This window comes from Thunnus thynnus, chromosome 18, assembly GCF_963924715.1.
Source record: "Thunnus thynnus chromosome 18, fThuThy2.1, whole genome shotgun sequence".
Classification (NCBI taxonomy): Eukaryota; Metazoa; Chordata; class Actinopteri; order Scombriformes; family Scombridae; genus Thunnus; species Thunnus thynnus.
In genome coordinates, this window is record NC_089534.1 from 7,625,818 (window position 1) to 7,647,623 (window position 21,806).

The following is a 21,806-nucleotide window of genomic DNA, read 5'->3' on the forward strand; positions in this document are numbered from 1 at the left end:
CAATTAGTCGACCAACAGAAAACTTATTATCAGCTACTTTTATAATTGAATAATCATCTTTTTAAGAAAAAATATGCCCATATACCCTTCTTTCAGCTCCTTCAATGTGAATATTTTCTTGTTTATTTAGTCTTCTATTATATTAAACTTAATATCTTTGAGTTATGGGCTGGTCAATTATGGTCGGGACATTTGAGGACACCACTTTGGGAAACAGTGATGGACATTTTTCACCATTCTCTGACATTTTATAGACCAAACAACTAATCTATTAATTGAGAAATAATCAACAGACTAATTGATAATGAAAATAGTGGTTTTGTTAGTTGCAGTTGCAATTAAGTGTTTCTTTGTGTGTGTTTGTGTGTTTTGGTTGACATTCCCAGAGTGAACTTGGCCAGCAGGTGCTGCACACACGGACAAACACACACACACACACACACGGACAAACACACACACACACACACACACACACACACTATCAGTATCAGTGCCAAAGTCGACCCAGACAACAGTCTGTACACCATAATCTATTTCACGAGACCTTCTAAAATTAAGGGCATGATTCATCTTAGTCAAGAGCATTGTTGCAAAACATGTACAGCTAACAGAGTTTCTACTCTTATTACAACAATGTTCATGACTTTTTTTTCTGTTATTTGTGTTTATCTTGGCTTCTTTTATCACTGCTTTTTACCCATGACGGTAGTTTTATTGTTCAGTTTATTATTAGGTTCACCAAGATAAAACCTGTGGTGTTAAGGTTTGTTTTTCTACACAGTCCACCCAATTCATATAAGTTAGTATAACCCAATACAGTTCAGCAGCAGCACAACTTAAAGCCTCCAAAATGACCATAAAATAAATCAACACCTCTATAATAAGCTTAATGAAGTCGGATCTATTGAAGGGCTGTTGACTGTATTAGTTTTATCGAGGTGTACCTAATAAAAATCTAAAGGTTTTCTCCAGCTGTAAATTAAGGTTATATATAATTGCAAACTGTTGTAAATTGTACATTGTATATAAAGTGGGGATAAAATGTAAACTTGAGAGGGAATATCTGCTTCAGAAAAACAGATATTGGGATTTTACAGTCTTACTTATCAGTTTGTTGCAATTCTCACCTCACAGATTCAGACTACAATGTTAATTGGACATGTTAGAAACTCAGGTGAATACCATACCTTAAATCTGTCTTTCATGGGGTTTTGGTTATGAAAACTAGAGCAGTAACAGATTAAAACGTGATGGCTTTGTTTGATGCACTGTTCTGTGAGACTGTGTGATGTGTGAATTAATGTTAGAAAGAGACGTGCAGAAGTGGAAAGAAACTGAACACCTAAAATGTCTCTAGGGCTGCTACGATTAATTGATTGGTATATCAGCAGAAAAATTACTGGCAACTATTTTGATAATTAGATTGTTTCAGTCACTTTTCAAGCAAAAAAGCAAAATATTGTTTGGTTTCAGATCCATAAATGTGAGGAGTTGCAGCTTTTTATTTGTCATGTAGGATAATAATACTATAATACTGTTGGGTTCTGGGTTTCTGTCAGAAAAAAGAAGGAATTTGAAGATGCCATCTTAAACTCAGGTAAATTATAAATCATTTTATAGCCTGTACAATTTTTCAGTTAATCAAGAAAATAATCAACAGATTAATCCTTAGTTCCATCCCTACATCTGTCTTTGCTACATCACCATGAGTAAGGAAGTAAAATATTGTTTCCTGCAGGCTCCCTCTATGTTAGACTCATTGCAAAGTTGAACCACATTGTGAAGATAATTAGCCATGTGTAAATAAGAAAATATATATATAAAAAAGCATCTTTTGTTTGATGCAAACACAAACCGTGTCTTTCTCTCTTTGACGTTTTAATAACTACTGTCGGCTACATGCAGGAGTGGTTAGAGAGTCCCACCTGATCTTTCATCCGTGCTCTCCGTGGTATCGTGATCTTCATGTTGACGTCTTCAAAGAATTCTGTGTTCAGCTCCTCTTGCTCTCCGGTGCTTTTCACCGCCGCCTCCACTCTGCCTCCGGAGGGCGCCGGCGAGGAGTGCGCGGAGTCGGCGGGCCGCGGGGAAACGCTGTCTAGTCTGTTGACACTTCCTGTGCTGGCGTTGTCGGCCTCGTCCTCATCGTCGCTGGACAGGACGACTGCGGAGGAAACATCAGAAAACACAATATTTTAATGAGGTGTCTGTGAGTTTATGAACTCTCCTTTCTGATCAGTACTTGATACTCACTGGGGTCGTTGAGCTCGTGCTGCTGGGCCGCCGTCGCTCTCTTCCCTTTGGGCGTGTTCCTGGATCCGCAGCAGCTCGATGTCCCGGCTAACAGAGGAGACCTGCCGTTGTTCAGAGGCAGCAGGGTTCCTTTGGTGCTTGTGATCCGTATGGGCAGAGTCTCTCCACGAGGTGCCCTCATGGTCGTGGCCGGTTTGTAGAAGTTCTGCGGCAGGCTGTTTGGTCCGGGGGAGGGCTGTGATCGGATGGGGGGTCGGGGGGTCGGGGATGACAGCGTGGCCTGCTGACAGGGCAGCAGCCCCGGGCCGCTGCCACAGTTCTGACACTTGCTTCTGTCCTCGCTCAGCTTGTTGCACTTAATGCACACCGCCTGGTAGACGTTCGGCCGGAGAGGCTGCCAAAGAAAAACACTTATTAAAATTGCTTTAAAGGATTTTTTTTTTCTCCAGCCTCTTGGGGACAGAAGAACCCCATAACAAGTTTCAGAGTCATATTAGTGTCCACCTGGTGAATAAACTTTACATTTTATTTCTTTTTCCAACTCCTGAGAAAAATATCTGGCTCTTTAGCTGCTACATATTCCATTTTCTTCGCCAGCTAGTCTCTAACTGTCTGCTGTTTGGTGCTGCTGCTGGATATGAGGTAGATAAGAACGCTGTAACTGAACCAAAACAGTAAATGTGCCATAAAACCAAAACTTGCGCTGCTGCTGGAAATGAGGTAGATAAGAATGTGACTGAACCAAAACAGTAAATGTGCCGTAAAACCAAAACTGCACTTAAAAGAGGCTAAAAAAGCTCAGTATAGTTGGTGATAATTCCCCGGTGGTTTGTCACTAAAAGAGCTTTTTTACATCTAGTCACTCAATCTACATAAAACCATCAAATATCAGTCTGGTTTTTATATATATGATTATATGAGAGTAAAGCAAAAAGCAGATCAATACAGCAAACCAGCTCTCAGAGGTGATAAATGTTTTTATTTTGTCAGTTCATAAAAAAGTTGAAGGATATGATGAACCATTTCAAACTGATTTAACTGACACAAGAAAAAGAGGAGAGTGTCTGTGTTACAGGAATATAAGTATAAGCTCTAGTAATGTCATAAAAATATGAATGAAAAAAAGTTATTAATGGATTTCGACTCCCCTGTTATTTTTCTTACTTTGATTTGAGAGATAATGATGCTGATTGATTGAGCGATTTTATTTGACAATTTCATTTTAAAAACACCGGCTCTGCCACATTCATTGTCAGTCAAAGTCAGGATGACATAATAAAGTCCTACGGCTTATTTCCATTGTGGTCCCTTGCTTCCTTGCCCTGTTTTGGAACTACACTTCCCATAATACTTTGGGGGATGTAAACAGGATGTTAAGTATTGCCTGTGAGCTACAACTTGAGCCCAGTTATTTTTAGCCTGTGTTTGTTTACATTTTGATAAAATTGCATTAAAAGTCTGCTGAATTAGCTATTAGCAGCTCCTGTATGCAGTGTAGCCGTGGATGTACAGACAACGATCACTGGATTACTTTGATACTGAAGAAAACTTAACAACGTGATGATTCTCAGGTAAGTTCTGCAGTCTTTTTCCTATGATTTCCTGCAGATTTGTGGATGTTTATTCGTGATGCACAACAGAGATAATGATATCCCCCTGGAAGAGTGAGTCACAATAAATCTGAAAATATGTGTTTCATGTCTGTGTGTTTAGATTGGACACAGTTTGAAAACATTTGCTCTAGGAGACATTTATCTACAAAATTAGGTTGCCGCTGATGCTGAGATGTGTTCATTTCAGAAACAGCAGGTGAATGTTTCCCTTACATTCAGTTCACTGTGGTAGAAGAAAAAAAAAAAAACAGCAAAAAAAACCCTCAATATCTGTAATAATGCTTTTCACTCACACTGTCACTGTGTTTCTAAAGGTCACTGGCTGATCAGAGCACATTCTGTCCCAGACAACACTAGAGGCTCTGGATTAAAGCTCAGATCTACAGCGGCTGTGTGGCTCCAGCTGCAGTGTCGGAGGTGTGCTGGAGAGGATGTGAGGACAAAGTGATGAGATGATGATGGACAACAGCAGCAGCAGCAGCAGCAGCAGCCTGGTGACAAGCACTGAGAGGCTGCACCACACCCATAATATCTCATATGCATGGATGGAAATAGATACTTTGCATTGTGACTTAATGCAAATTTATCAAAAGTCTCCTCAGACTGACTGAGGAGACGACATTCAGGGCTAACATGTGCAATGGGATTTGTGGGTAATGAAGTTTTAAGCTCTGTGCTGGTGTTGTGTAAGCAGATCTTTTCTTACCTCTGCTGCTTTGACTTGTGAGGGAAAACTACAGCAGCCCTCCAAGGGTTTCCTTTTCTGCTGGATGCGGCGTTTGATGTTCAGGTTCTCCTCTTCTGAAAGGTGAAATCAATGAAAATAATCAATAATCAAGACAAAACCACTTTTTTTGAAATTTATCAATATTACATAGAAATTTCTACTCTTGCTATTCTGTATTGTAGCATATCAGCCAATTATATCTATCTATCTGTATATCTATATATCTTTTGCACAATCCATGTTCATGAACGCTGCTATAAATTCAACTGTCTGTACCATTTCAACCTTTCTCATTATATTCTTTATTCTTATTTATTATATTATTTAAACTTTAATTCTAAATTCTTTTTAAGTTTAAACACTATCTCACATTTAACTTGTCAGTAAGTATAAATGTAACTGTGGTGAGATGATGTGGTCTTTGTATCCTCATGTATTCATACTGTGATCAATTTATTCAATACATCCTCGATCCTTCTTTGAAGAATATAGTCAAGCTCCTCTGGGAAATTACAGGAAACTAGACTGCAACTAACGATTAATCTGCAGGTTATATTTTCAATTAAATCAATTAATTGTTTGGTCTTAAAAACCATCAGAAAACTGAAACATTTCCATCTCAATTTCCTTGACTGCATAGTTACATTAACAAATGTCTTATTTTATCCAAAAAATGTCCAAAAGTGTTCAATTCAAATGTAAGTGATCAAATGTTAACCTTAATGATTAGTTAATTATCAGTTTTCCTGTTGCAGTTCTCAAAGAAAGCACTGAGGCAGCACATTCATACAAAATCCCTTAAATGTTACTTTAATCGATTTTAAGATATTTTCATTTTGCATTTGAATCTGGATGTGCACCAGAACACCGTTCAGGCATACACTGGAACTGACAAGATGGGACACGAGCCAAACTTTCCTCCATTTAAATAAGCGAGTCAACAGCAAAACCCCTAAAATAAAAAGTAGTTACTGAGATACAGATGATTTTGTTTTACTACTTTTGGAAATACTGTGAGTGTGAGCGATGCTGGATTTACTGGATAGTTTAAGAAGTCTGATAACCTGATAATATTTATTTACATTCTTTTTTTAACATAAAAAACACATCAAAATGACTCTTGCACCTTGTTTTAGTACATTAGTTATAAGAGCCTCTGACTTCCATCTCCTCTATTTAACAACTGTCATTAAAAACAGATACATTTCTTTCATCTCCCCCCAAAAAACATGCAGTAGAGTTGGAACTACTTCTTCAGATTCCCGGTGGAAATAACAGCCATGTTAGCCGACATGAGACCATAACATTCACAATCTATCTGACTTTAATAGCCTGTTGTGATGAATACCAGAACATTTCACTGCACAACACAAGGACACTCATTCATTCATCGCTTCCTGAGCCATCAGGGCCTCCTTTTACTCAGTATTTGTCTTCTAAAATAAAAAAAACAAACACAGCGGAGTGACAAAGATGATGACAAAATGTTTTAGATAACAGTTTTTCCTCCAAGGTCAACTTTATTTCCCTGTTTGTTTGTTTTTTTCGGTGTAATCATATTCAGGGAGTTGTTTCGCTTACAGAGCCTTTATTAGCTGAGCGAGTGTTTCATTAAGCTCCTCTACTTTCTGCCAGGAAGTCGCAGGAGCTTTGAGGATTAATGTGGGAGGCCTGAGATCTCCTCCTCCTCCTCCTCCTCCTCCTCCTCCTCCTCCTCCTCCTCCTCCTCCTCCTCCTCCTCCTCCTCCTCCTCTGGCAGCAGCAGCAGCAGCAGCAGCAGCAGCGGGAGGAGGTTCAGGCCAGCAGACGCTGCTGGCTGTCACACACACCATGGCATACAACCGGCTCACATTTTCCACAAACAGATACTGATCAGCATTCATCATACAGACACATACACGCAAAATACACACACACACACACACACACACACACACACAAAACACAATCCAGTCGTTTCCTCCCAGCAGGAGAAACATGACAAACCCATTGAAATTCAACACCAGCTATCTGCCTGTAATCACCAGCACCCTCTTCTCTTCAGAAACAGCTTGAGAATGACTTAAAGGGAGAAAAAAAAAAAAAATACCGTGTGATGTGTCTGGCGAGCTGTGAACTCTACCTGGGATCTCTGGACAGGTGAGGACGATGCTGTCCACTTCTACAGATGGCTGCGTGGTGGTGAAGTCATTTCTGCGGGAGGAGAAACGTACAGTTCAGGTCAGCGGAATCACTCGAGAAAAACGTGTTTTACATACACGTTCAACAGCGACGGGAGCCAGGAGTCTGACACTGGAAATGTGCAGGTACATTGCTTGCTCACACTTTCTCATTCAAGTGAATGGGAAGGAGTGTCCAAACGTTACTGTATACTACGGTGAAACATTCTGATGAACAACATCCATTTCAATTACCCTCATTACCTTAAAAGGACGAGCCCACATCATTTACACTGACAGCACATTAGAAGGAGATCTTTTAATAGCCTGATTACAGCGAGGAAAAACCTCTTTCGTTGTTCATATTGACTCCTGACTGTTGATCTATGACAGACCTGATTAATCGTTGTTTTTTGATGAACGCAGCGTAGCTCTTCTGTTTTGCTTGGAAGTTTGATTTTGATTTTCCCAAAGGGAGAACCTTTCTACTGGTCAAGCAGAGGAAGACCAGTCACAGCATAGAGTGGTGATACATGTCTGAGTAAAAAGAAGAACTCTTCAACAAACTTTCAAGGATTTTCAAGGCCTGTGGGGACAACAATTACCTGGCAAAATGGCTGTTAATACTGCACAACAGATACAGATTTTCCCCACACAACTTCTTCCAATAACAAGTTAAAGCTTGACCCTAAAAACTGGAATAAAAATGACAAAATAACATAAAAATACCCACAAATGAGAAATCTCTTTTTCAATAAATAAAGAAAGATTAAAGAAAAGGGTAGCGTCTTTTGTTATAAATGTAGCATGTGTGGTTTTTTTTTGGTGTAAACAGATTCAACAGATCTGGGTCAAAGGTCACTGGATGGTTGTAAGATGACGGAGGTGGCACGCGCTCAGCCACAGGTATTTCACCACAGCATGAAAACTAGAGCGTCTGTTCTCCTCGAGGCCGAGGCCAGCTAATTATCAAACAGCCTAAACGTTGACTGTCTAAACCGCTGAACTACATGCAAAGTCTCACTACTGCGTGAAAGTGTCTTAAATCTGACTGTTTTACTAAAACTTAAATGTCAGGTTTTTTAAAAAGAAGACTTCTAGGTATTTTTTTTACAGATGGCAATAAAAGAGGGCAGCAAACTTGTACAATGCAACATATTCTCCGTTTTAATGAATCTTGAATCTTCTCTATCTAGTTTGGAACAAGCGCGGCAACCAATGATTATTTTCATCATCAAAACAAACAAAGTGACTCAGACCGAGACACACAACACTATTCCAGCCAATCAGCAACAGGAGGCATTGGTGCTTGTGCACAGGACGGGGGGGAAGTCATCAGAGCCGCTGTCTGTGATTGTTTTGTCAAAGATGTCAACATGGGCTTTAAGTTATAATAATCACTGTTTTCTGACGTTTTACAGACAAAATGATTCATCAAGGACATAATCTACAGATTATTCGATAATGTTGTGAAAGGAAAAAGAAAACTTCACACTCAGAGATGCTGCTGACACAAACAAACCTGGAAAAAACAAAATGTGTGATGTTTTGGGGGCATGAAATTACATCTACTATGTTCACTCCGAGTGATGCGGCTGGATCAAAGTCTTACCTTTCCTTCAAATCAAGGCTGCTTGAAGATAAAAATCAAAGAGAGAAACATCTCACTAATGCAATCATCTCATGTGCTGTGATTCTTTTTTTTTTTTTACACTAGACCTCCGCGCCAGACTCTCATGTATCCAGAGGATGAAGTTAATGAACCAGAGCAGATTTAAAATCCGCTCTCATCTTCATTGAAGAATATCTTGTGTGCATCAAATACAATTTAAAATTCACGTGACACACTTTCATGCAGTTTCCGTGAATAAGTTTCCACCAGAAAGGCAAATAATTTAAAAAAATAAGCTGAAAGTGAATGAGAAGACTGTCTTATGTAGGCAGGGATGGCAAGTAGCCACTGATACTTTAGCTAGATTGCGCAATAACCATCAAATAAAACAAAGAAATGTAACAGAAGAGAAAAGAGAGCAGTATAGGTAAGAAAACAGCCAGCGGGACACATTTAAAACGCTCACTGACTTAAACGACTCGCTGTCTTACCTTTGGACAGGTTTCCTTATTGCGGAGGGCATGTGTGTGTGCTGAAAGTGTCGTCCCTGAATTACGATTCCTTGTGAGGGTGCGGGACTGATGATGAAATAGTTGGTTCTGTTGGGCATGGGGGAGGACGTTGCTACTGTGAGAGGGGCCTCGCTGCTGCAGGAGAAGAGGAGGAAGACGTAAAGTCAGACTCACATCAAGCTGATGTGAAATACCTGAAAATGATGCTCACCAGACATGTAAATATAAACACATAATATGTACAATTTACAGGGTGAGTGAAGTTGAGCGATAACTAAATCAAACTTATCTTGATTTACCGATTAAGCTTTTGCAATATCTATAAAGTTAACTACAGTAAATCAGATTAAAACTTTTAAATCTCTTAAAAACCTTCCTCTACAAATGACATTTACCAGCTGTTTCTTCCTTTTCCACTTTATTAACCTATTAAATCATCATTAATTGTTGATTTTATAAGACTTAAAGCGATTGTGTGTCTTATTTATTTGTTTGTTCCTGTAGAGTTTCCATTACTGAGTTTACAGGAAACTCTGATAAACAAACTGCCAAAAGAATAAATTACAGTGGAAAACATAAAATACAATTTTTGTCAAAGATAAATAAACAAATTAGATTTATCATCTATCTTTCACTTACTATCCATGTCTATAAACACATGTCAGTAAAATACAAAAATACAGAGGAATTGAAAGAAAAACTGTTTTTTCTAAAGTTTTACAAAACACAACATAAAAACCAACATAAAAACCATGGTAAATCATACTAAAAAATCTGAAAATGTAGATGTATTATTATTCTACTGAGTCCTAAACAGTGATTCTTTTTTTTTTTCTTTCCAAATTAATGACTTATTTTTAAATGATATTATATAACAGCAGTTTATATTTAAACAGTATTTGCCATACCTGAGCCTTTTGGGTGCCAGCTTGTTCAGAGGCCTCATGTGATTATTTGGCCGGTTTTCATATGTTCTCAAGGGGTCAGAGGAAGTGAAGTGCCTAAGAGTGGGAGTCTAGAGAGACGGCACACAAATGAATAAAAAAACGGTTTAATTCATCATGTAAACATGTCATGTACTGAATACAGAAGCTGAAGTAACTAAAACATATTAACTGCTTTAACTCCCTAAAGCTTTTCTGTTTATTTTTTTATATAAATATGATCTAATGTGAACGTTATGTTCTGCAGAACAACCACAGGCCAACACCCTACAGCCACTCACACTTCCCCCCAGAACAATAATAGCAAAATGACTCCCTTAGCACCCCAGCAGTGTTAGTTTGTGGTCTGCTGGGGTCCTTCGGGGTGCCGTTGCTCTGCGGCGCCAGGCGCCAACCGGGCTTTGGCATCGTTTGCGGTGCTGATCGGAGAACCGCCGCGACCCGCTGGGAGTCGACAACACCGGGGGGGGGTGAGTGAGGAAGCGAGGGGGGAGGAGATAGATAGAGTAGACCTCAGGGAGAACAAGTTTACCTTTTTCTCCTCGGGGGAGGTCGGCTGCTGCCTGTCCATCTCCTCCATGGTCACCACGCTCGCACTGAGAGGAAAACGCACAAACAAAAGTGAAAGTATGGTCAGAATCGTGAGCGCGTCCTTCTGTTAGACAGTTTAATCAACATTAAATAAGCTCAGTAAAACATATTGTGTGTGTGTGTGTGTAAATATATATATCAGTGTAGAATAAAATGACCTCTATGCAAAATAAAGGGGACGAAGTGGATTCTAGGGTTTGACCGATATGGTACTTAGACTACTGCTGTTGTACGCATTTCATAGTTTTAGTACTCAATGGGCCAACAGCTGATATTTTTAACATTTTCATACTGAAAAATACATTAATCTACATCAAGTGTTCCTTCTAGAGCCCGACTGATACATTGACATAACAGATTTTAAACATATTAAATTTAGATTTTTGAATACCATTTGTTTGTTTGTTTTGTTACAGTTTGAGTTTTCTTGTATATTTATGTATACACACTACTGTGCAAAAGTTTAGGCACTAAAAGTAAAGTGAATACATCTGGGACTGATCAGAAGCCTCTCTGATGGTACTGCATTATGGATAAGGATCTAAACATCTTAAATGCTGAATATTATGTAGTTAGAGATAATCAACAAACCTACTGGGCTTCTTTTCTCTCCGTGCACATTCATTTCTTTCTTGTTGTTTGTATTTGTTTGATATTAACCTTTGCAAATAAATGCTTAGTTTTGCTTTAATCAATCAGTAGCGAGTGACATCCTATCGATATCATCTTCCATCAACTCTCCTTTTTTTTTTTTTAACGGATACGAGTAGGTAGCTGGTTAGCTAGGTACTAAGATAACGTCCCTCATTCTGTATCCTGCCTACAGAGGTCTGATTGGTCAACTCTTTCCCCAACTGGTGGAAACACTGGTCAATGAGCACCAGAAAACTGGACCTACTTGAACCGCCTAACTAATCTGGGATGTGGGCTGCCATCCAGAGGGCGGGAACCAGGCTGGGAAGCTAACTGCCTTTTAAACACAGTAACGATAAGTCTATAAACTAAATATTTAGAGAATATTTAGAGGATTTGCTGCTTTTCTCTGTTTTATATCATTGTTAATTTAATAATCTGGGTTTTGGACCGTTTGGACAAAACAAGCAATTTAAAGACGTCACCTTGGGATTTGGAAACTTGTATTTTTTACTATCTTCTAACATTTTATAGACTAAATTAGTGGAAAACATTAACAACCAATTAACTTAATTAAGAAAATGATCATTCATTGTGGCCCTGCTACTTTTAAATGAAGATTAAATTTACAAAAAGCATTTAAACAATTACAAAGTTTCAAATAAAGACACATTTGGAAGCAGGTTTTATAGATCTGTTCTACATACGTGATCTGGAGGAAACTCTTCTGTCCTGCTGATTGATATTTAATATCATCATCCAACATATCGGTCCAACCCTAGTAGATTCCAGCTTGTACAACAGAAGAGGAGATGATTTACATGCAGACAAGTGTTTTATGTGACCGCACAGATCTGTACTGCTACACTAAAAAAAAAAAAAAAAAAAAAAAAAAAAAGGGCCAGTGAGTACATCATCAGAAACAGGAATAGCCTGCTCATCAGCAGAGGTGTCACTGGGGTCTTTTCCTATATCTGGAGGCAGAGCTGTGTGGTGGAGAAGTGATGCAGTGCAGCGCTGATGGTGCTGAGAAAGAGGGCTGGGAGAGAGAGAAGTGCTTACTCATGTCTCCTTTCCTCTTCACTGTCACCAGAAAGAGAAAAGCTCCAGTTGTGCTTGTACCCTCCATCTCGCCTGGTCTCTGATCTATCCAGGGCTTGAATTGAATAATAAACCAGACTCAAAATCAGTGCAGGGACACAAGACCAAGACACAACCATCAGCTGAAATGACGCCGTAGTATGCCGGGGGGGGGGGGCTGATCATTTCAACTAGATGTTAGGAAAAAACTGGAGATAATAATTAGCAAAGAGGAAACCTTGGGGTTCCTTGCTAATTTTGCAAATATTCAACTGTAAAGGAAATATCAGAAATACACTCATGTCACTGTTAAATCAAAAAGGACACATTTTTACATTATATTTTCCATCTTTCCTTTTACTTATTGATTCTTTTTCGCTTATAGTCAATAAAACATATGGTGATATTGGTTGGATAATACCAATATCCTTCTGTAAAGAAAGATTGTTAGTAAAACTTCAATTATTATGATTCGTGACATGAGTGTAGGTACAACTACTATACATGTGTCAAACTAATCACTGCAAAAAATACTGCTGAAGGAATTACACAGGTGGAGCTCGGGTGGGTGGGGCTAGACGGGGTAATATCCCCTCTGAAAATCATAACAGCATCGAGGCAGCCCCACCAAGAAATGACCAGATGTTTGACATATAAACTCTTCTCTGATTTGCTTCATTTGGCTGCTTTTTTTTTTCCCCCCTTCAAATTCTCATAGCGACCTTCCCCCTGCACTGGAATCACCTGCCTGAGTTCACCAAGTTCACGTCACACCAGATGTATTTAGTGAAGTAATGCAACACTGTTATTTAGTTTGCTTTGGTGAGCTGCCGGTATGATAAAAAAAAAAAAAAAAACACATCCACTGACAATAAAACAACCTCACCGGATAAACAAAAAACGTAAAAAGTATTCCAACGATCAAGAAAAACATTGAATCTGGCAGAGTTCAATACAATAATAGATTTACTGTGTAGTGAGCAGAATAAAGTAAACGGAGGCCGGTCCATGGAGCAGACACTGAATCACAGACCTGAAAGCTTATTTATATACCCGACAGACTTTATTCTTATCGTATCTTCTAAGGAATCGTCCTTGCTTTCACAATTCTAACTATTATCCACCGTTAGTTTCAAGTCTTTTGCATTTGAGCTATTTTATACACCGTTAGTTACGGTTGTGATGCTCCTCTACAACGACCTTCAATATGTTGCGATATATTGGCGATGATTCAACACAGTCCTTTTAGACGCCCTTATTTCTGGATCTTCCTTTAATGTAAAATAAAAATAAACGGCCTTTAATGATCATCTGTCATAAGATTATTGACCTTTACTGATTCGTCGTCATGATTACTGACTCAGTAAAAATAACTGACACTGCAACAGCTGGAGGAGACCACCTGTGACGGGAACTCCTGCGATGCAGTTACGGTTGATTTATGGTCACTGAGGGTTTTTACAATGAAACTTTTTGTCAGCATTTCCGTGTCTGTGTTGCTTTTCTTCCTGTAGATGTGAGATGTTTCTCTGTTATTCTGACGATGTTTGTTCAGTCGGTTTTCCTGAGTGTAGCTGCTTGCTTTCTGTCTGCACTTGGTTCATATTTACCATAAGAAAAAAAACTGCAATTGTTAGTTATTTTGCAGTACATTTAAATACTCAGACATGTTTCCAGTTTGCATATGATACTGTATATGCTACACATTTGATCTTAACTTTGTTTATTCATGTAAATACTACAAACTCTGACTAACCGCAGTAAGAAATAAAAGTTCTGGTCCTGGCTGTGAGCAATTAAGATAATCACCAGCCGACAGTGGGTCCATATGACAAGGAAGTCCATTTGTTTAAGATGTAAACAAACACACGCTACAGACTACAGGGCAGGAAGATCATAAATTCCAAGTGCGGGATGACGGCTGAGATGTAAGAAGGAATAACAGGCAATCATACTGTTTTTGTCTTTGACAATAAAGTGCTTCAAAACAAGCAGCTCTGGCACCGAGAAGTGCAGTAAAGTTAAGGATCCGATCATTGTTTCCTACAGAAAATGTATTAATACATTGTACTGTTGAACACAAACAATTCAAGGCAGTCTCTTTTATAGCCGGCCAACGAGGATCATTTATCAGCTTGAGGGAAACACGGTGCTCTGAAAACTTTTTTTAGATCAAGGACTGAAAACAAGACACCTCGCTGATAACGTCCACACAGAGACGCTTCCACTGATGAAAGTTTAGAAACACGAGAAACGTTTTATGTATGTTGCTCTTTGTCCTACAGGATTAGCTGTATTTAAAAACCGGTAAATGGTTTTCTACAAAGATAAGCGTTTATGAAGTGACATGTGTCTGGTTTCTTTCGCAGCTTGCTCTCGTCCTGTAGCATTTCAGTGTTTAGACGATAACAAATTAATTATAAACCTGTGAGAAATGTTTAATTTGATGGCAGGAAATCCTTAAAGGCTCATATCAAGTTTGTTTCAGACTGACTTTGTTTGCTTGCTTACATGTGGTAGCAATGACCTGACAGTTGCAAATAATGTCTCAAGACCTTTGTACTTTATGTTTAACAGGAGTTCAAGGTGACAAGTCTCATTATCCAGGGTTTTTCCTGCATAGAGTCCCCCAAAACAGGTTTTAGCCAGCGCCAAAATGATAAGAACTGAGAATAAAAACGGCAATTCAAATCCTCTCTGAATGTGTTTAATAGCAATTTATCAAACATTTGTTGAACAAACGAAATATAAACTTAAATACGATGTCTTTGACTTCCAGCAGTCAACTCCGCTCTCATCCACAGCCGCTATATGTTACACATGCGGTTGGTGTTGGATAAACGCAGCGAGCTAAGCTGCATTGTTTTGATCGGGCCTGAATGATCCGCTGTGAAGCTCGCGCTAATGGGGAGGACTTCCTGTGATTTCTTATAAAATAAAAGCTGCGGAAAATCATAAAAATGATTAATTACAACCGCAGCGTATTTTTTGCGTCAAGTCCTGCCTCCCCTCCTTCAAATGTTGTATTTTTTTTTTTTAAACCAGTTTTGTTAATTGGGGTTTGGTTTACTCAAGAATGATAGACGTTTTTGTTCATCAAAATGTCAGAAAGGACAGAAAAATGCATAGATTTCTGTCAGGAGGGAAACAAAGACTCATTGCCTTTACTGTAGACGGACTGATCATGCTTACTCCTGATTATATATTAGTTTGTGTTAGTTTTAACTATGAGAAAAACTGATTAATTAAATGGAATAAAAATAACAGTTCAAGCACTGTTACATTTCACTAAGAGTAAACAAATCTTGCTAAAAGTTGTCATAATAGGCTAATACTTTAAAGTAACAACTTTAAACATCCAAAATGCTTGTTTGCTCATTAGTGTATTTTGTTTATTTATTTATTATCATTCTTTATATATTTTATTTGCCCAGAGTTTGCTTTAGATTACTAAGCAACAAGTGTCCTCAACGTTTGTTTCTCTGTTTTCTCGTGCCTCCTCAAAGGTTTATTGTGGAATAAAGGAACATCAAAAAAAGGACACTGACGGATCGATTCTCAGACATGGGATAAATAAATTCAAATTCAAAACCATATTTATGCACAAACATTTAACATCTGCTGGATGTTGCTGAGCAAGGTGCAATAGTTGCTGTTTTGCCACAAACCCCCCTCCCCCCCCCGTTTCCTATTTCCTCCCAAAACCAACTGAAATTTGTGAAGTGGATCAAAAACAACAGTTAATAACAAACCACACAGCAGAGGATTGAAAAGTGGAAGGTTGTACTCAATTAAACCAGGACAGGGAAACATGACATCATGAACATATTGATTATCAAAATTAGGGCTGCGATTAAAAGGTTGTTCTTGTTTGGTCTATAAAAAGGCAGAAAAGGGTTGAAAAACGTCAATCAGACGCAACCTAAACTGTCTTGTTTTGTCACGACCAACAGTCCACAACCCAAAGATACTCAGTTTACTATCACAGAAGACTAAAGAAATCTGAAAATATTTGCATTTAAGAAGCTGGAACCAGCAAGCAGGAATCAATTAAATCTACTAATTGTTGCAGAAAACATTTTTGAAGCACATATGTCAAACATGTGCAGGTCCCACCTTCTCAAATATGATGATTTGCAGCTTGTTTTTAGATATATATTCAATTAAAAGAATCATTTTTTTGGTTTCAGACTGTTTAAGGATAAAAAAAAAAGCAATTTAAGGACATCACTTCGGGCTGTTTTGTGAAGTTCTGATCATTTTTTCTTTCTGATCTTTCATGGACTAAACAATTAATCGAGAAAATAATCGATAATGACAAAAAAACCGCTAGCGGCAGCCCTGATAAATACACTGTATCTTGTGAGTCTGTGTCTGGATAACACCTCTCTTCGGTCCTGCTGCTTTAAACACACAGAGCCAAACTGAGCCCAGTGACCTCACAAACCTCACCTCCATAATCATGTTAATGCATGTTATCCATCTGGCTGCAAGCCCAGCAGGTAAACATTACTTAAAGCGCAGTCTCATGAGAGTCAGTTCCTGTCATTTCATTCGCTCGTGTGCCTTAAATACAGGCCTTAAAAAGCTGCGTCTTTTTCTTTCCCCCAAAAACCAAATTGTGAGCTTCCAGGCCCTCGTACACAATGCTTCTACGCTCCTCTGTGCAGCTGCAGTCGTGGATTAGTAAACAGTGAAGAGATGGGACTAGAAGAAAAAAAAAAGAAAACTGCTGCTTGCTTTTAGTGAATTATCCATTCCCGAGGCTTCTTCCAAAACTTTAAAATCATATATTAGATTATGATTGCAGAGCTGTTCTGCACAAAACCTAATTGAGCCTGTTCCCGTCTCTTCCAGCTAATAGCCAGTCAGCTCCAAAAACTTTGGGAGCTTTAGGTTTGGCTCCATTTTCCTGCTTGATAAATCACAGCAAACGCTCTGATAATGTTAGTGAGGGGACATTTAGATTCCTGCTGAGCTTTAGTGCAATCATTATAACAAAAAAAAAAGGACAAATCCATGATAGGGGATCTCTGACGACAGCTACAGCTGCGCAGAAACGATTTGTCCAAACAAGTTGGAGTGAGAGACGCTTGTGCAGCTGAAAGAGAGAGAGCTCTCACATGATGTTCAGATCCATACGGCCTGCTGACGGTCATAACTGCAACTACTACTACAACTGCAACCAACCCTAAGAGGAAATGCAACTCATCTATATCAAAACATCCAGTTAATCTAATAAAAACACAAAAAATCCTGGAGCTTACATACAACATACAATACCAATCAAACATCTATGCATTAGCAGAGCACAAAATTAGCACCAGCCATCAGCCAAATGCTGGTAAAATATGTAAGTGGCTTCACTCATCAGCCAAAAAAAACGACAGTAATCTATTGAGTGGCTGGTAAAATTTGAATATTCACTAGTCATTTGGCCGGTAGACAGAAAAGTTAATTTTGCACCCCATGCATGAGCAAGCGAGACCCTTGCACAGCTCGCAAATTCATCTGCAATCTGCAATCATTCGTGAAGCATGACGCTGCCCATATTTGCAAATCGCTCTTGTGAAAAAAGAGTCTACGACGATACCTTAACGAAGAAAGGTAGGTATTCTTTTTAGAGCTGCAACGATTCGTCAGGCAACTGTTTTGATAAATGTTTCATTGTTTTTAGTCATTTTTTAAGAATAAATGCCCAAATTCTGTGAATTCAGCTTCTCAAATGTGTATATTTTCTGGGTTTTTTTAGTCCTCTATGACAATAAACTGAATATCTTCGGGTTGTGGACTACAAGTTGGGACAGAGGCAGCCAAGAAGACTTGATGACGTCTCCTTGGACTGTGGGAAACAGTGATTGACGTTTTAAAGAGTCTGACATTTTATAGACCAAACAACTAACCGAGAAAATCGTTGATTAACCAATAACGAAGATCATTGTTAAATCTTTAAAAAACAGCTCACAAATACACAGTTTCATTTTAAAAAAGGCTCAGTAATTTCCTAAAACACAGCTGGTCACCGTAGTTTCAGAAAACAAACAAAAGGGATGAAATAGTGCATTTGTTGGGGACTATTTTCAGTGGCGGATGAATCTGCATTTGGCCTTCTAGGGAGTATTTCTGGCAGCAGGACAGTGTGTGTGGGATTGAGTCAAATTAAACTACAGTGTGGGTGTTCATGGTGATGAAGGAACATGTCACCCAGTGCAGCGGTGTGGCTCGCTGACGTGTTTTTAATAGTTTTTTGGGCAACAACAACGGAGGTCTGCGGCAGAGAGGAATAAGATATATCAGGCTTTATATGTACACACAACGTTTTTTCATGATATTTGTTGACAATAAGATATATATAAGTATTGTTTTGGCATAACAAATTTAAAATCATACCCAGCCTTACTTCTAAAAATACAGGGTTTTCAAAACATCTCTTCAGGTCTGCTTTGATGAGGAGTTGTTGGGGGCTTGTTAGCTTAAAAGGATAGGTTCACAATTTCTCAAGTCTGTCTTAAAATAACAGTCAGGTGTCCATATGAACACTGAAAGAGCTTTTGCTCACTGTAATCATTCCTCTTGTTCATAATGGCTATACAAAGATCCCCTTCAAATGCACTTTCACTGTATGTGACGGAGACCAAAATCCACATTTTGTGCAAAAACGCATTTAAAAGTTTACCTGAAGTTTATATGAGGCTCTTTGTGTTTCCTCGGTTGAGCTGCGGTGGAAGTATAGTAACAAAAAGAGGGACTTTGGCACTAAAGACTGTAAGGTTGAAAGATATCTACTTGATTTGACTCATTTGGACAGAAGGAGGACTGTGGATTTTGTCGGCCATCACTGACATTGTAAGTTCATTATGAAGGGATCTTCTAATGATGGAGGAATGATTACAGCGAGAAAAACATGTTTCAATGTTCATTTGGGGACCTGACTGTTGTTTTAAGAAAAACTTAAAAAAAACTGTGTACCTGTCCTTTAACAGCATCAACGAACAGCTGATGTTTGACTCAATTATTTACTCCTTGAACAAAAGTTAATGGTAATATCAACCACTCAGGAGGCTGTTGAGACCCTACCTAAAATATTTTCAAAGCTCGTTTCGTTGTATTTCTTTATGTTTTTCATTAAATAGCCTCTAAACTTTAAATGTGTACTATTATTCAGGTGAATAGCACCATGAGTAACAGCTTAAAACAATGAGACCAAAACTGTTTACAAATTTTGACCATTAATGTTAGCAAGCGAATATTTGAAACTAGTTAATTAGCAGGCTAGTCTGGAGAGTAGAGCATCTGACTGGGTGTCGGGACAAACATTAAATGTGTCTTTTGTTTATTATTTAAGTGTTTTATGTATTTCAATGTGTTGTATAAACGTTATCTGGCAGCTAAATGCCTCGCAAAGACAGGAAGGCCTTTCTCCACTGTCTCTACATGCAGCTAACGTCAGCATTAGCTTAACGCTGCTAGCTCAGGCTTGTAAACCCAGGCTCAGTTTAAGAAAAATCCTCCGGACCGGACCGGTACCGCGAGGGTTCCGTCTCCCTGCTCCAGGCCCGAAGATGTGGGGCTGTCACCGGCCTGGCAGCGCTCATTTCACCCCGCGGCTGGCTGAGGATGAACAGGCAGCATTATGAGGCTAACGTTAGCCACTTAGCTCTGGTTCCACTCATATTTTTGGACCGATTATGTGACACCAGCGGAGGCAGGAATCCGACAACTGTGTGCGGGCTAAAATGTCTCCGGCCCGGCCGGAGCTGCGGCACGGAGTGTCACGGCTTACCTTCAAAGAAATAGCCTCTATTGTGGGCCATGTTTATTCCATGATACTCCTCAGATGATAAACGCTGCTTGCAGACTGTAGCTCGGCTGCTCGCTGAGGATGAAGAAGCTGCGCGCAGAAATGCATTCACTCACCGGAAGTCCAGGATAGCGCCTTCAGAATAAAATTCAGAAACAGGTTTATTAACAAATCATCATCATCATCATCGTCGTCGTCGTCATCGTCATTGTCATCATCATCATCATCATCATCATCATCATCATCATCATCATCATCATAATCATTATCATCATCATCACCATAATAATAGTAATAATAATAATAATAGATTAATTAAAACTCAACCCTGGTTTAGTGACAACACCTTTGCTCTTAGGCAATTATGCAGGAAAGCAGAAAGGAACCCCCCCCCCCCCCCCCCCCCCAAAAAAAAACAAACAGATTTCAAACCTCATATGACATGATGAGAAGCTGTCTTGTTGACTATCAGCAATTTGTTAATTTCCAGAAATTTCCACTCTTCCAAAGTACTTTTTGACACAATTAATACAGTCCAAAACCCTGCTGCTACTGCCTGCCTACTTTTTCACAAGTAAAATTAATAACTGCCCATGACCTCGCAATCCTCCCTCCTTTTTCTGCTGTCCTAAGCAAGTTTGAGCCTGTGTCCCTTGCTCATATTAAAGCCATAGTCTCACACACTAAGCCAAGTACTTGTCCCCTGGACATTCTTCCTACATGCCTGTTGAAAGAAGTATTTGACACTGTTGGTCCTACAATATCACTCATCCTAAACAGTATTCTAGCAAATGGTTCTTGTCCCCTCTCGCTTTAAACATGTGGGAGTGTCGTATCAGTTCTGCTGGGTCCCTGTTGAAAAAAGTCAAGGCCAAACTTCTCTTTGTTGTTCAAAAATCAGGGGTCAGAGTTTCTGAGCAGCAAAAATGTACTTCAATGCCAGGCAATAAAGGAGAGCAATACAGTGTTCATAATAGACCACTCCGTTGCTCTGAGTTTCGCAACTCAGGGCGTTGTCTTATATACCCTTGGGTCGGCTTAGGTCACGTCTTGTGTCCATCCTCTTCATACTTGGCCAACCACACCAATATTATTTTTTTACATCATACATACCCTCCAGTTTATCCAGTGCATTAAGTGAGATTCTTTTAACATTTCTTGTGCCCTTTCAGTGATTATATGTGGTCTGTGAGGTTATATATTCATTATAATGACAATTCAACACACTACTACTTATTACTTATGATACTTGTCATAATCATTCTGCGCCATTAGGTTCTTTTCCGTTTAGCAACTCATGAGTCTTTATAAAATTACACCACGGTAGTACATCCCATTATTAAAAAGCCCAATCTTGATACAACTGTTCTAAATAATTTTTGGTCTATTTCCAAGTTGCCATTTCTATCTAAAGTCATGGAAAAAAATGTTTATTCTCAGCTATTGTCCTTTTAAGAAAATAACAATATTATGGAGAAATTTCAATCAGATTTCAGGGCGCGTCGCAGCACGGAGTCAGCTCTTCTTAAAGTCTTAACGAGACTCCTGAACCATCTTTAGCACCAGGTCGGCATTCAGGGTAGTGCCCTTCAGCGGTTTGGCTCCTACCTAACAGACAGATCTTTTTCTCAGATCACCTGTGGAGTACCTCAAGGCTCCATTTTAGGGCCCATTTTATTCACCTTATACATGCTCCCTTTTGGCTCCATCTTCAATAAAAACAATATCTCACACCATTGCTACGAAGATGACACTCAGCTATACCTCCCATAAGAACCTGGTGATAATAATAACAACACAGTTAGGTCCCTGCTTGACTGCCTCCAGGATGTAAAAAATTGGATGGCAAAAAATTGTCCTCAATTAAATAGTAAGACAGAA

General features: G+C 39.0%; 1 protein-coding gene across 7 annotated transcripts in view; it reads right to left on the minus strand.

Moving 5' to 3' along the window:
• The window catches only part of senp6a (SUMO specific peptidase 6a), a 30,984-nt gene extending 10,927 nt beyond the window's left edge, over positions 1-20,057 (minus strand). Inside the window, exons 1-9 of one of the 7 annotated variants that reach the window (XM_067571739.1) lie at positions 19,908-20,051; positions 12,107-12,200; positions 10,353-10,416; positions 9,785-9,891; positions 8,856-9,008; positions 6,683-6,786; positions 4,573-4,667; positions 2,254-2,647; positions 1,926-2,164 (exon numbers count right to left, since the gene is read on the minus strand). In XM_067571739.1, the coding sequence (XP_067427840.1) occupies positions 1,926-2,164; positions 2,254-2,647; positions 4,573-4,667; positions 6,683-6,786; positions 8,856-9,008; positions 9,785-9,891; positions 10,353-10,416; positions 12,107-12,200; positions 19,908-19,938 (1,281 nt within the window). In that variant the 5' untranslated portion in view covers positions 19,939-20,051. Of the gene's footprint in view, positions 1-1,925; positions 2,165-2,253; positions 2,648-4,572; positions 4,668-6,682; positions 6,787-8,855; positions 9,012-9,784; positions 9,892-10,352; positions 10,417-11,751; positions 11,837-12,106; positions 12,201-19,907 lie in introns of all 7 variants that reach the window. The other 6 variants (XM_067571742.1, XM_067571741.1, XM_067571740.1 and 3 more) reach the window with 6 other exon arrangements.
• Positions 20,058-21,806: the final 1,749 nt, after the last annotated feature.